Source organism: Canis aureus, chromosome 3 (assembly GCF_053574225.1).
Source record: "Canis aureus isolate CA01 chromosome 3, VMU_Caureus_v.1.0, whole genome shotgun sequence".
NCBI classification, from domain to species: Eukaryota; Metazoa; Chordata; class Mammalia; order Carnivora; family Canidae; genus Canis; species Canis aureus.
In genome coordinates, this window is record NC_135613.1 from 81,087,830 (window position 1) to 81,102,537 (window position 14,708).

The window sequence follows — 14,708 nt, forward strand, 5'->3', positions numbered from 1 at the left end:
GAGGGGAGGGCATATGCACCTAACCTGGCCGCTGTTCCCTTGGGTGAGCTCGGCTCTTGCCAGGGTGCTGCAACCCCAACGCAGGTTGCAGACTGAGTCAGTGCTGGCACAAGGTCAGAGCCGGGAGTGGAGCTTTGATGTGGAGCCACTGGATGGAGCCCTCTGGTGTCCTGAGGAAGGGACCCTCGCTCATGAGGAACGAACTGCCTCCCAGGGGCCTGGTGCTGATTAAACATGTCCCGAAAGTGAGGCAGGAGGGGAAGCAGGGAAGGGCGCGGTCTACGCATCTGGGCTCTGCGCAGGGCGCGGCCCCTGCACTCCGCACGGCCGTGCGCCAGTCATTTCTGCGGGTCTGCGCTCCACCTCCTCGGTTCACGGAGACGAGGGCGCCCAAGGGGCCACTTGCACCAGAGCAATCAGGGGGTGCCTTACAAATGGGTTCCTGGGTCTCATGCAGGGCGCCGGGAGGGGGGGGGGCGGGAACCGCGGCTCCAGCAGCCTGGACGCCACGACGGGCTCCCGGCCGCCGCCTGCCCCGGAGTTCGCGCGCACAGCCCGGCCCGCTCCCCGAGCCCGGCCCGCTCCCCGGAGCGCACGCGCGGTCCTCCCCCAGCCCCGCCCAGCTCGCCCCGCTCGCCCCGCTCGCCCCGCCCCACCGGCCGGGGGCGGGGCCAGTGCCGGGGGCGGGGCCTGAGGCGCGCATGCGTCCTGGGCGCGGGCCGTCTGGGAACGGGGTCGGGGGCGGCCGCGACCTCCCGCCCGCCGCCCGCAGCGCTTCCCGGCCGAGGGCTCAGGGCGCGGCGACCGCTGCAGGGGGAGGCCGCGGCGGGCTGGGCGGGGAGCGGAGGGGCCGCGCCCTTCCTCCCGGGGTCGCTCAGCGCCCCCGCTGGGCCTCCTCCCCGCCCCCTGCGGTGCCTTCCCGAGCCCCGTGCAAAAGTGACTCGGGCTGCGGGGGCGGGGGTGGGGGGGGCGGCGAGCTCCCTCCAGTGTGGACTCTGGGGGTCCAGCCCTGCTCCACAGAGGGGGACACTGAGGCCCGGCCCGGGGAGGGGAGGGGAGGGGAGGGGAGGGAGGGACGCCCGGCTGGACCGCCTGGCTGGGCGAGACCCTTTACCTAGCTCAGGAGCACGTTTAAATAAATATCCTATATTCACATCACATGGTGTTGCCTTGATTTCGGACACTTCGGGTTTTTATTTACACTTTTACACTTTTCTGAGGACAGAAGAACATCCAGTTGCTTTACCCCAGAGGCTGTCTAGCTTGTGAGAAGTCTGAGCTTGGAAACAGCTCTGTCTTGGAGGCCCCAAGGCGTGGGGCACTGGCAGGGCCGCTGGGCTCGCGGACGTCCCTGCTCCAGGCTCACCCCGGCTCCTGCATCCGCAGAAGAGCCACTGTGCACGCCTCTCTCACAATGAGGTTCTAAAGATCTAATGGGAATACGGTTGTGAAAACACTGTGTAGACTGTAAAGGATGATATAAATATTAGATTGGAAAGCTGCCTTGCATAATAGAAAACACGGGAAAGCATGGGAAGCAGGGGAGGTACACATCTGGAGGGCCAAATATTTGCCCAGGTATGGGGTGGGGTGGGGGGAACATGGCTGGTTCCAGAAAAGTCTTTGTCTTCAAATCACCCACAAACAAAGTCGGAGAAGGTAAGACATTGGCGGAATGACTCACACGCAGGCTTTGACATAATCAAACAATGAACGAGGAGTTCAAACTGCTCTCTGGCAGTGGTTTTCTAAATCGAAGTCAGATGCCTTGAGGGGTTTTTGGAGAAAAGTGGTTTCTTGGGCAACATGATCCATTCTGAGGGCATGCAGGAGGAGGTTCCTAAAACTAAGGTTGACAAGGACAATCTCAGCGTCGGGATGCTCTCCTCTAGACCCTCTGACCTTTCGATGCCTTAATTATAGGTTCGGAAAACTATGTGTTAGTGTTGAGCATTCCCATGGTTCTGCACCCAGACATGGTTCCAGGAAATGTTTCCAACTTAAAAGTTTAAGGATGGATATATGTGCGTCTGTAGTGAGAGCCTGTTTTCCTGGCCAGGCCTTTCGCTGTGAGTTTACCGCTCGTGAGAGATTTGGGGGATCCCGTGCCTGAGAAATGAAACTTGAATCTCATTAGGTGTCAGATTTGGGCAAGAGTGAGGGGACCCCGACTGTATCAGAAGGCTCCACTTCATGAAAAGGGATTACAGAGAGCTGGGAGCAAGTGGGAGGGACCACAGTTCTGTCTGGGGGAGGGGGGAGGGGGTAATACATAGGATTTGACAAAAGTTTTTAGGGAAGAATGAACTTTTGGGGGTTGATTTCAGGTTCCTGGGGGGAACCAACAGTTTAAAGCCCACCCACCCCTCAACAGAGGCACAGTTTCTCTTAAGAATATTGCAAGACTGGGAGGGTGGAGCTGGGCGGAGGGAATGAGAGAAGGCTCAGATGTGGAAATCACCCTAAGGGAATAGAAGTTGGAATTACAGAACTAAGCTATTCCAGAACCATCTATTATTCTGAGGCTTCCTAAAACACTATTTACATACATCACCAACGTTAACACTTAAGGAGTATCATCTCTTGCTTGTTTCTCTCCTGAGGAAAAAAATTCGCAAAAGTAGAAATTAGAGTCTGAGATTTCACTCCAGTTCTGTTCTTTTTCTCTTGAGGATTTATGTTCCACTGCTGTAGCCTCTCATGGCAGGAGAGCTAGAGAAACTTTTAAATTAAGTCAGAGAGGAGGGGCCCTGGGCGGCTCAGCGGTTGAGCGTCTGTCTTTGGCTCAGGTCGTGATGCTGGGGTCCTGGGATCGAGTCCTCACAGGGAGCCTGCTTCTCCCTCTGCCTGTGTCTCTGCCTCTCTCTCGAATAGACAAATAAAATCTCTTTAGAAAAAAAGAAAAAAAGCCAGAGAGGAGGTTCTTCTCTGAAAATTCCTTCTTCATTCAGTATTTCTCCCAAGTGCACTGTCCATCAGTGTCACGAATACACTGCCTACTGGTCAGGCAGCAGGGCTCTGGCCCTTGAAATTCTTTACGAAGGGGGTGGAAGTGGTATCTTTTAATGTAATCCCCCTGACAATGTCTTTGTCTAATTGAGGGTGACCTTCAAGGGCATGAATCCCCATATTCAGCTCCTATCCCAAAGAGCACTTTTCCCTTTGCATTATTGGTAACAGATTTCACAGAAGCCCCCAATGAACGAAGACCCGAATTCTCCCAAAGGAGACCTGTTTCCTGAGACTTCGTTTATCTTGGCTTTGAACATTAATATTTTAGATGCATGGCACAGAGGACAGTTAAAAGGGAGCATTATTTGAATGGTCTCCCAGCACTCCAAAATATTTCCAAGGGCCATAGGTTAAGAAGTAATGGAAAAAGATGTCTTTGCATAGCTTGGGCTCCCTGATTAGCAAGCCAGGGGGGTGAGGATGTCCTAGCCCTGGGGGTGGGCTGAGTGGACCGTCCCAGAGAGGAACGCTGGGAACATAGAGTGGTACTGGGGACGTAGACCACAGTTCAACGATGTAGCTTGTGAATGGCGTGTGTTCACAGAAGGCCTTTCAAAGATGACGGCTGTGTAGGAGTGAAAAACCCTACAGGGCCCATAATAATGAAAGCTTTTAGTGTATATCCAAGACCGAGCCGTCAGAGAGGAGGGGGAGAGGGACCCAGGAGGAAGAGCAGTTAGAGAGAGATGGAACGGATGGTCCTCCTCTCCTTACACCAAAAATGTATTCATCCGGGGAAACAAACCTTTATTTTTAGAAAGATGACTGGCTTGAAATTGTCTCATTTTCCCCAGTTTATGACCTAGTTAGAAAGACTGGAACATAACGGGTTGGGGAAAAGATGATTGGATCCTTACTGCGAAGGAGAAGTAACCACCTCATCTCAACCAGTGAGAGTGAGAGCTCTTTATCAGTGATTCTCAAAGACTGCTGGTAATTTTGAGCTTAAGCTGCAAATAAATGGCTGGTATACGGTTACACCTCCCCAAAACAACTTTAGATAAGAGGTGTCTAAAAGACTTGTAAAAGGGAAGTAAAATGTAGGATTTAGCTGAGATGTCATTAGTCTAGGTCTACACGGTTCTTCCAAATAGGCACAGCAAGTGGTATTTTAGATTAGAAAAATCTCTATGCAAATTAAGATCGTTTTTTATTTAAGTTACTCGTACTTTTAATTTTAATAAAGAGTTCATTTTGTAGGGAAACTTTCCTAGAGTAGAGCATACACTAATGGCAGGACGCCCCTTGGTCTTTTCCTTCTGGTGCCCTCATAAAGCACACCCGGGCTACCTGGGCAGGGAGCTGATGCAACTCAGGCTGTGCCGGCTGGGGTTTTGGTTTAGATTCTGTAGTGGCACATGCCTGGCGCCAAGGCCCGCCTGCCTGTCCCGCAGGTGGTGAGAAGCAGAATTCCCGGTGGCTCCTTTGCTCCCCTTCTGAGAAGCCCCCCAGGGACTGCGGCCTCCTGTTTGTTTTCTATCCACCCCCCTCCCCGCCCTCCTCTCCACTCTGGAAGCTCAAAGGCCTGCTTGGAGTTGGAGGCCTGTTCCTCTGGAGCACTTGCGTCAATCAGCTTCCCCAGAACCGGATTCGCTGTGGCATTCTTGCTCATGAAGTGAGAGCGCTTCCTGTTCCGTGAAAGCTGAGGGGGTCCTGGAAATGACCCCGGCTTTCCAGACTGATAGTGAGCCTGAGAATCAGAAACCAGGCTCCCGTCCAGGGACTTGGAGCCAATAACGAATTTGAAAGCTATCAAAAAACTGGATACTGGTCTTGGTGGGGGAGGCGGTGGGGGGCTGGCTGCACAGAATGGCTTTGTTTCCCAGGAGTGCAGTCTTTCCAGGTCGCCTGGGGACTCGAGGTGGAGGATGCCAGTCCCACCCGCCTTCCGCCTTCCTCACGGAGCTCTGCTCCCTCCTTGCTTAGCCTGTCCCCGAGTAGGGAGTAGCAGGTGGCCTTCACCTCCGGCCGTTTTCATCATGTTCTAGGATGGCAGCGGCCTTGAGCTTGTGCTTTGGACGGAAACATTTTATAGGGGAAACTGTGTGTGTATCAATGTCACGTTCACCACTTGTCAGCCCCGTGACCTTGGGCAAGTCTTTTGGCTTCTTGAAGCTGCATTCCCTGGTCTGTAAGGTGGTGATCCTTTGTGAAGGTTAAATAAGACTATACACGTAAGGCGCTCGTTTCAGCTAATATGAAAGAGCCTACAGGAGACGTCAGGGCTTCCCTCTGCCTCAAAACTTTTTCTAACCCCTCCCTTTACCAGCTTTTTTGTGCCTCCCACCCTTCCGAGAGAAGGAAATAGGGTTGGGGACAACCGAGGGGGGCACAGAGTGCGGCCTAGCCTCCTTCTCAAGGCCCCTCCAGGTGTTAACAAGTCCCCCTTCCCAGCCATCTTCTCTTCCGCCAAGGCCTTAACTGTGACCTCCTAGCTCTTCAGGGATTCTTTCCTGTATTCGGGCAGTGGACAGAGCTCCGGGGGTTGGGTCAAATCTCTGCTTGCTGCCACACCAGTCCGTATTCTTACCCAGATTATCTCCACCTGACAGGGAGATAGAGCTCCTTCTGTTCCATGGAAGAACAGATTTCTCACTTGTTCTTCTGGTGATGGCGTCATAATCCGAGATTCCAGAAAAGAATGGGCACCTTCATCCTATAATGAGAACTGTGTACGTGTGTGGGGCTGGGCCAGGGGGCAATGGAGGTGTGGCGAAGGTTAGGAGGTAGCTGTGCCACCCACCTCCAAGGTAGGGAAGGCTGGGAGGAATCAAGAGACTAATCTTGAGTCATCCTCTTCCTATACACTATAGTACCTTGCATCTGGTCTTAGATCCTTGTTCCTTGTTGGCAAAGGCAGAACATGTACTGGAACGAAGCAGCCTTATCAAGATTAAACTAGTGTGCGCAGGAGCCAATATCCTGGCATCCATGTGCGGCCTGAATGGTACTAGGAGCAGGAAGTGGACTGGGATGTACACTTAAATTTCTTAACAGTTTCTACTCTTTTGTGCATGGGGGCTGTAAAGAAAATTATTGAGGTAACCGGGGAATTTTGAAGTACTAGGAAATATGGTAGAAGCAGGACATTCCTCTGGGTGGAGGCGTCGTGAAGGTTACGTACAGAATCTGTGGTTGGGGGATCCCTGGGTGGCTCAGTGGTTTGGTGCCTGCCTTCGGCCCAGGGCGTGATCCTGGAGTCCCGGGATCGAATCCCATGTCGGGCTCCTTGCATGGGGCCTGCCTTCTGCCTGTGTCTCTGCCTCTCTCTCTTTATCTCTCTCGAATCAGTATATGAAAAGAAGCACAGACTTTTGAGGTACGGGTTCATATGATGGCTAAGGATTACTGGGGAAGGTTGGACAAGAAGGACTCTAACCTAAGAGGAACTTCCAACCTTAGGGACACTTCGGGCTTTCCAAAGTTTCATTTGGATCCCACTCCTCAGCCAGCACTCTAACTGGCCCCTATCTATCCTCTCTGGTCTTCCATCACTACCTAGAGTCTTCCATTCAAACAAGGTCATTCTTACATTATTTGAGGCTCAGAGTGTTAGGGTATTCAGTGGCATAGGCTCTTTGAAGACAGCCTCCTGCCCTGAACCCGTAACAGGGGGAGCTTCCCTTGCAGAACATTGCTGAGAGAAAGGCCTGGGATGATCCCTCCAAAGCCCAGCATGACCACATTGCCTCTGAGCTGTATTTGGCATGGATCCTGCTTTTGCCCACCCTCTGGGTTGAGCCCGTCCGCGCAGGGAGAGGAGCCTGCCTGCAGGTGCTGTTGCCACCACAGCCAGAGCCATCACCTGCTGTCCTTAATCTAGGAAAATTCAATCAGAGAACAGCAAAGAACCTCATGTTTCCAGAGCATAGTCTGAACTCTTGGCTCCTTCCTGTGGCTCTGCAGGAACAAAAGAACGGAACGGATATGTTGGAGGAACGGCCCTAACATTTATTTTCAGGTGGTGAGTAGGCGGGGTGATGTGTAGATACACTTTCTCTCTTGCCGGTCAAGTCTTACTGAAGGCAGGCCCATTGTTCCTTGCGTGGATCTAGGCCCCTGGAGATTCATCAGCTGAGGAGGCAAGTCTCATCACTTTAAGACCTGACATCTAGTCAAACCCTACATGCCCCAGGAAACACTCTCTGCAATGACTATTTGAAGAACCCTGGCCAGAGAAGCTCTCACACTTCTTATATTAATTCCGATTGTGCTGTAGGAGAGGAGGGCAGTACACGAAGCAGGGGAGGGTGGGGAGACTCTGAATCACACAGCCTGGCAAGGGGAGGAATGTTGGGTGAGGTTCCCCAAGGGTTCCCATGTTCCCTCCTGCCCCTCCCTCGCCCTCCCAGGACACCAGTCTTGGACTGGGCCAGTCCCACCTCAGAGCTCAAAGGCCTCAAGTCCAAGGACAGAACCGCAAGAGTATGGACACAAAACACCGAACAAATTGGGGGTGGGCTCATGGCCAGTGTGGTGGGAGAGATGCTCCAGGGCCATTGCTGGCTTCTCAGCATCCAGGGTTTGGGCTCTGCGCAGCAGGGGGCGCCAGGACCCTGGGGTGGGGGTGTGCAAGGTGGGGGGCAGCTCAGTGCCAGGAAGTGCTTCACCCCCCTTCTCCCCAGGGTGGTGGAGGAGCACAGGCACAAGGGTAGGGCAGTGGGCAGCAAGGGGTGGGGCTCATGGGGAGGCCGGAGAGTGGTTGGCAGTTGGATTAAAGCAGAGTGATAGCTGCCTCGAGCGCCGGCGGGAGGGGCCTCCGGGAAAGGGCTGGGCCCAGCAGGTCGGCAGAGCGCAGGGCACAGGGCTCCGAGCTGCAGCCTCCCACGGCGTCCCCACCCGCCGCCTCTGGCTCCCTGCGGCCGGGCCCGGGTTTGTGCTTGATGGGGCTTCGGAGCAGCGCGGCTGCTGAGGCCACTTCGGGGGTCAGGGGGTCGTCCACAAGGTGTCCACGGTCTCTGCAGAGCCGGAAGGTGGCCCGGACCCCCTGCACCCCCTGCACCCCTGCACCCCTGCATCCCTGCACCCCCTGCACCCCTGCATCCCCTGCACCCCCTGCATCCCCTGCACCCCTGCACCCCCTGCACCCCTTCCCCGCCCCAGCCCCGGCGTGGGAGTCCTCAGACGTGAGTCTGCATCCGCCGCTGCAGGGGCCGGCTGGGGTCGGAGTTCTGGGAAGAGGACTGGGAGTGGTGGGACGAGGAGGCCGAGGCCTTGCTGGCCTTGTCGAACTGCACGTAGCCGTCCTGCTTGCCGCTGCTGCTCACGCTGCTGTCGCACTGCGTGTCCAGGAAGGAGCTGCTGTCGCTGAGGGAGCCCCTCTGGAACTCGCGCTCGCACAGCTCGATGGACGAGCTGCCCATGCCCAGCACGAACCTCTGCCCGTAGTCGTAGAGGCGGCCCTGGCCGCTCAGGGTGCTGTAGATGTTGGTGAAGGACATGCCCGTGGGCACCCGCTGCTTGCCCCCCGCGGGCCGCAGGTCCGGCTGGCAGCTGCTCAGCGAGATGGTGGGCGTCGAGTGGTGCTCCTTGAAGGTGTTGACGCTGTAGTAGCCGTTGGTGGGGTCCTGGGGGGGCCGGGGCGAGGGCAGAGTCACTGGTCACTGGCCGCGGGCGACCAGGGATGCAGGGGTGGGGATGGGGAGCAGGGGGTCGGTGGGGGGGCTGCATGTCCCATGTCCTGGGGTCGGGGCGCTGCAGAGCCAGCTGAGAACCACCCTCCAAGTGTTCTCTCTTTCGGTCCCGGACATGGATACTTAATTTAAAAACTCTTATTTGGGGGACGCCTGGGTGGCTCAGTGGTTGAGCATCTGCCTTTGGGTCGTGATCCCCAGGTCCTGGGATCGAGTCCCGCATCAGGCTCCCTGCAGGAAGCCTGCTCCTCCCTCTGCCTGTGTCTCTGCCTTTCTCTCTGTGTCTCTCACGAATGAATAAATAAAATCTTAAAAAAAAAATAACCCCAACAACTCTTGTTTGTGGGGAAACTGTGGGAGAGGAGAAGCGGGGGACCTCAGCCTTAACTCTCTGGCCTCATCGGGCAGGCGGGCAGCCCACCTTGGCGAGAGAACAGACACCTGTCCCCAAGGTGACCTCTGGCCTCCCTGTTTGCGTTATTGTTTGCTTGGGTCTAGGGGTGGGGCAGGATTTCCCAGCTGTGATTTAGAACCTGGGGCTGCTCTTACCTTCAGGTTCTGGAACTCCTTCTCCTCTTCTTTGAGAACCTCTAGCTGCTTCAGTACTGAATCTTGCTGGAATTCACCCCGGTCCATCTACAACCCCCCAAAAACGGCTGCTCAGTGGACCGGAGGTGGGCTAAGCATCCACTTCCCCCACGGGAAAGATCGAGGAATGAACTCAAAAGAAGGCTCCCATCTGTGCCTCCCCTTCACCGCCTCCTCTCACTGCCCGGCCCATGGAAGGCAGGTAAAGGAGGCAGGAGGAGATTCCCCATGTCTTCATCGCTGTTCCTGGACCCCCGTCCTGAGAGACTGGGAGAGACAGGAGGAGCGGAGGGGGTGGGTGGAGAAGGGGAAGTTTGCTAAGGCCACACTTTCTTCCCCTGGGCTCGTGCATCACCTCCAGAGATCTCACTTGGATGATTCAATTCAAATTCATTGAGCATTTACTGAATTTCAGGTCAGGCGTACGCACATTGAAGTGCACTAAGATATAGTGTACACCACAGGGAGCTAGATCTGTAGATAAATAATTACAGAACCACTGGGCATAGGCCGGGTTCCTAGCAGGCAGCTCATCACCCAGTGCCAGGCTCAATGAAGGTCTCAGGAGAGAATCACAGTGCATGACAGCCTGTGAGATGCTGGCAACGTGGGCCACGCTGTTACTTACAGCCTTGACTTAGGTGTACTAAAAGTTACCTTCTTACCAGAGGCCAAAGGGCCTCAGGGCCAGGATCACTTCTAGCTTCTCTCTGGGTCCCCAGCACACCTGGCACAGCCCCTTGTATATCGTGGTCATTGACCAAAATGCTTTTGGGGTAGAATCACATGTACCTGGTTGTGTTTTTTTTTTTTTTTTTTTACATGTACCTGTTTTGATTTGTCATGCCTAGCACAGTGCCTGAGAGACGGCAGAGCCGTCACAAATGTTATGTTGGCTGGATGAATGAAGCGGCATAGCTCTAAATCACTGAAAATTAAGACAGTTAGTTGGAAGGTGGAAAATAAAGCATGCTTGGCACACAGTGGGCACATGAATCTGAATAGACGCACGCAGATGCTTCCCGGGTGTCACTTCTGCACCTGACATGGCTGGGACGGGCTCCCATCCACTCTCTGAGCCGGGATGTTTCTTCTCCCTTGTGACTCACTTTCTTGGTCTGTCTCTGGAGCCTCATGGAATCAGCCAGAGGGCTTCCATTCTGTTTCACCCTCACCAATGCTGCCTTTTTTTTTTTTTTTCATTTTCTGGTAAATGCTCTGGCTCTGCCTGGATTGGAGTGCTTTCCTAGCAGATTGAACTTCTAAACCTGCTTCTTATCAATGTTGGGCCGTACAGGGGCCGGGGTGTGGGGTGTGGGGTGGGGGGAGGGAGACTTAGTGGTGGGAGCTCTCAGCAGGTCCCTCTACCAGGGTCACCCTCCCTCCACCCAACCATACACCCCTCTTCACTGACTACTGAGTGACTCCCACTCATTCTCCAGGGGTTGGACTGGAGGGTGTGGAGACAGTCTGGGGGCAGTCAGAATGTCCCAATGGGAGGGGATTCAAGGTCCTATTTGGGAGGAAGGACAGGCCAGGATACTTCCACACGGGCCTCGATGAAGTTTATCTACAGAGACATCCATTTCTTTTTGGATCTAGGTTCTGGCTTCCACCCTTGTAAGATTAATTGCTCGACCGTGTCAGGCACTGCGTTTGGCCTTGGGGGAACAGACACGCACAGATTTGGGAACGTGCCCTGGTGGAACTCTGAGATAACTGGGGAGCGGACATGTAATCCAAGCAATGCACTAAAAAAGAGGCGCATGCAAAGTGTGTGAGGCGAGCAGGAAGCACGTAGCTCTGCCAGCAGCAGTGGGGACAAGCACGGACAGGGAGGAAGTGTCATTTGAGCTGAGTCTCAGAGGAGAATGTGAAATTTAACGGGCAAAATCAACAGGCAGAGGTAACGGCCTGTGTGAAGCCTCAGAGGTATCAGAGATTTTTTTGGGGGGGTGTCTGGAGGGCCGGGTGCATTCGGTAGGAAGACCGAGCTGGAGAAGCCAGCGGCATCAAGCCAGGCCTGATGACATGCCTGGTGGTTGGACTTTAGTAGACACGGGGAGCCGCTGAGGGATTTTAAGGAGGACAGTCACAGGATCCAATCTGTGTTCTAGAAGGACCCTTCTTGTGGGTCTCTGGAGGGTGGTTAAAAAAATAATAATAATAAGGAGGTGATTTCAGAGCAATACAGCGGCTGACATTTCTTGAGCACTTACTGTGTCCCGCGGGCTGCAGCCCTTATGGGTTTACTCACTGAGCCGTGGCCAGGGCCCCGTGTGCTATGGCTTTCAGCCCCACTTCGCGGGTGAGGAGACTGAGGCACATGCTCTTCACCCCCCTGCTTGCTGCCGGGACTCCAGGGTATTTTCGCCAGGACACAGCACACACTAGAGTTTTCTAGCGCGGCTTTCCAGGCTCCCGCTTGTACGCTGGGTGGATTACGGGCTAGTAACAGTAATCAGGAAAAGGAGGGGCAGGCTTGGGTTTGCTGCAGAAGTTATGAGCTTGCTTCTGGTAAGCACTCCGGGTCCTGAAGAGGAACCAATGTGTCTTGCAGACTTTTAGGGGTGGGGTGGGCTTGGGGGAGGGGCAGGGCGCGCCGACTAGCTGTAATACGTGTGCACAGAGCTCTGTATTAAGTAACAACGTATTACGGCACCTTATGCATCTGGCTTGTCTCTCTTCTGAACAGTCGGGTTCTTTGAAAGCTGGGGCCACATCTTAGACGGCCTGAGTCCCCCCGAACACCACGTGTGATGTGAGACACAGACAGTGACTCTTTGTGGGCTCAGAGTGGGCGCCTGACCGATTATGGGGGAGAGCACATTCTGACCAAGGCCCTGCTTCTTGGGAGCATCCGGGCCACCCAGAGGCCTCCAGAACCAGGACTTTCGGGGCACACAGGTCGGGGAGGGGTGGGGAGAAGACGTGGCACTCTCACCATCAGCTGCTTGATGGTGGGGTGTTCCTCAGCCTCTCGACCAGAGGCTGGCTCCTTGTGGACGATCTCCACTCGGATGTCATTCTTGGCTGACACAACCCCTTTGAGATCTGGACATAAAATAGGAAAAGTGTAGATGACAGGTTCAGTCCTCATTCTTGGGCGTCAGGGCCTGAGATGTGAAGCCCCCACCGCCCTGGCCGCCCCCCGGGTTTACCCTCCAGCCCCTGAACTCAGTAGCTTCTGCCCCCACCCCCCACCCCCATCCCACCAGTAGAACACCTGTGTGGATGTGCTGTGGGCTGCTGGGGCTTCATCTCGCTTTCTCTACTGGCCGGGTTACATCTACCTCAGCCTTTCACTGCTGCCGCCCTGGCTTGAGGGGCCATCCTCATCCATCCATCTCCCTTACAGAGCTACGTCCTTTTTATCCTCCTTCTAGAAGTCTTCCTTGGCCTGCTCTACCAGGCCTGCTCTTGTCTCTCCATTCAGAGAATCACAAATCTTACTGTTAGAAAGGGCCTCAAGGTCCCATGGTCAACCCGCCCCTGCCCAAGGTCCCATGGTCAACCCTCGCAGCCCTGACACATGGTGGTCTAGCTCCTGTGTCAATGCTTCCGTGGTGGTGACTTTATGACTTCTGGGGGAGGCAGCCAATTTAGAGTTAGGAAACTCTGTTAGAAAACTCTTGCTTGTGGGGCACTTGGGTGGCTCAGTCGGTTAAGCATCTGCCTTTAGCTCGGTTCATGATCCCAGGGTCCTGGGGTCAGGCTCCCTGCTCAGTGGGGAGTCTGCTTCTCCCTCTCCCTCTGTCATTCCCTTCACTTGTGCTCTCTGGCTCTATCTCTCTGCCACAAAATCGTAAAAAAAAAACAATTCTCGCTAAAACATGCTCCCCTATAATTTCCATTGAGAGGGTGGTGGGGGAGCTTCCAAGGCCACGTCACTGGGGAGAGCTGAGGCTGGAAAGGGGGAAACCTAGTGGGGACACCCAGATTTCTTCTGATACATCGAAGTGGTGGAGGGAGTAGGCCTCCTCTGACTATTCATTTTGTGCCTTAGGATCATTGAATGTGGGTCGTCTGGGTGGCTTGGCGGTTGAGCCTCTGCCTGAGCCTCTGCCTTCGGCCCAGGGCGTGATCCTGGAGTCCCGGGATCGAGTCCCACATCAGACTCCCCACAGGGAGCCTGCTTCTCCCTCTGCCTGTGTCTCTGCCTCTCTCTCTCTCTCTCTCTGTGTCTCTCATGAATAAATAAAATCTTTAAAAAAGAAAAAAAAAAGATCATGGAACGTTAGAACCAGCGGAGTCCTAAAAGTCCCATCATGCAATCCCTTACTATCACACACAGGGAAACTGAGGCCGGGAGTAGCTGTGGCCTGCCAGGCTCACACGGTAAGGAAAGGTCCGGCCAGAAGGCGGTGCCCGGTGTTTGCCTCCGCTCAGGCACCCCGCGCGTCTGTCTTTCACACGTAACGTCAGAGCTGTGCCCAGGATGGAACCCGGGCACACGCGACCCTTCAGGAGTGCACAGCACCAGAACTTCAATGCTAGTGACTCAAGACTTCTTCAAGTCTTCAGAAAGGGATTCCTTGAATGTTTTGTCCCCGCTGTGTGTGGGTGACCTACTCTTCTGGTTAGACTGGTAGAAACTGGAGGGCAGGGACCAAACCCCCTCTCCCCCCAACCCCCTCTCAGATTTCTCTCCGGTTCCATCCAGCCCGAGGAGTTCCATCCAAAGTGCTGGCTGGGGCCTCGTCAGATGGAGCTCAGTTTAGTCCAGTTCCACGTGGGCTGAGTGCCCGCTAGGGGCCAGACACCACGCAGAGCTCTGCCCGTAGGCGATGCCAAGTCCCCATCCCTACCCCAGCAGCTCACGGCACTGTTAGGGCCCCTGCTCATTGCCCCCTGCTTACTTGCTCTCCGGGGCAGTCTAAGCCTGGTTTTTTTCTCTGTCCCCCTCCCTGAGATCCCGGGTCTCCCTCCCGTACTTCTCTGGGAGCGGGCACAGCAGAAGGCCACAATGGTTGCCATAAGGACGAGGAAGGCCACGCCGGCTCCTACGGCCACCCCGATGATGACGGCCATCGGCACAGACTCTGCGGGAGAGAAGCAGGCACCGCCCATGAGAAACCGGGGACCCCGACTCTCCCCATCAGGGCCTTTACCCAGGTTCCCTGGGTGCGGCCCCTGCCAGGCTGGGGCCAGAGCACTGCACTCAGGCCCTCCTGGGGGGTGCCTCGGGGTGGGACTCCCCCAGGTGGAGTCCAACAGGGGTCAGCTCCAGCGGGGCTCAGGGTGGGAGGAAGTGGGGAAGAGGGAGCAGTGGTGGGTGGAGACGGAGGCAAGCGCACACGGGGTGGGGAGGGCCAGGGAGGGCCACCCGGAGATGAGAAGCAGCGCGGGGGTGCCGCGTGACTCCCTTCTGTACTAAACCAGGAATTTGCATCATGCGGTGGCTGGACTGTAGAAAGCCCTGGATTTTACTACAGTCACTTCCCTCCTTTGCCTGGCTTGAGCTCTCCTCCTCTC

At 55.2% G+C, this 14,708-nt stretch overlaps 1 protein-coding gene across 5 annotated transcripts in view; it reads right to left on the reverse strand.

The window, feature by feature from the left end:
- Positions 1 to 6,942: 6,942 nt before the first annotated feature.
- The window catches only part of KIRREL3 (kirre like nephrin family adhesion molecule 3), a 539,444-nt gene continuing 531,678 nt past the window's right edge, over positions 6,943 to 14,708 (reverse strand). For 3 of the 5 annotated variants that reach the window (XM_077894140.1, XM_077894139.1, XM_077894137.1), the window contains 4 exons: positions 14,093 to 14,275; positions 12,178 to 12,287; positions 9,195 to 9,281; positions 6,943 to 8,579 (listed from right to left, as the gene is read on the reverse strand). In XM_077894140.1, coding sequence (XP_077750266.1) covers positions 8,133 to 8,579; positions 9,195 to 9,281; positions 12,178 to 12,287; positions 14,093 to 14,275 — 827 coding nt within the window. In that variant the 3' untranslated portion in view covers positions 6,943 to 8,132. The remainder of the gene's footprint in view (positions 8,580 to 9,194; positions 9,282 to 12,177; positions 12,288 to 14,092; positions 14,276 to 14,708) is intronic. The other 2 variants (XM_077894142.1, XM_077894141.1) reach the window with 1 other exon arrangement.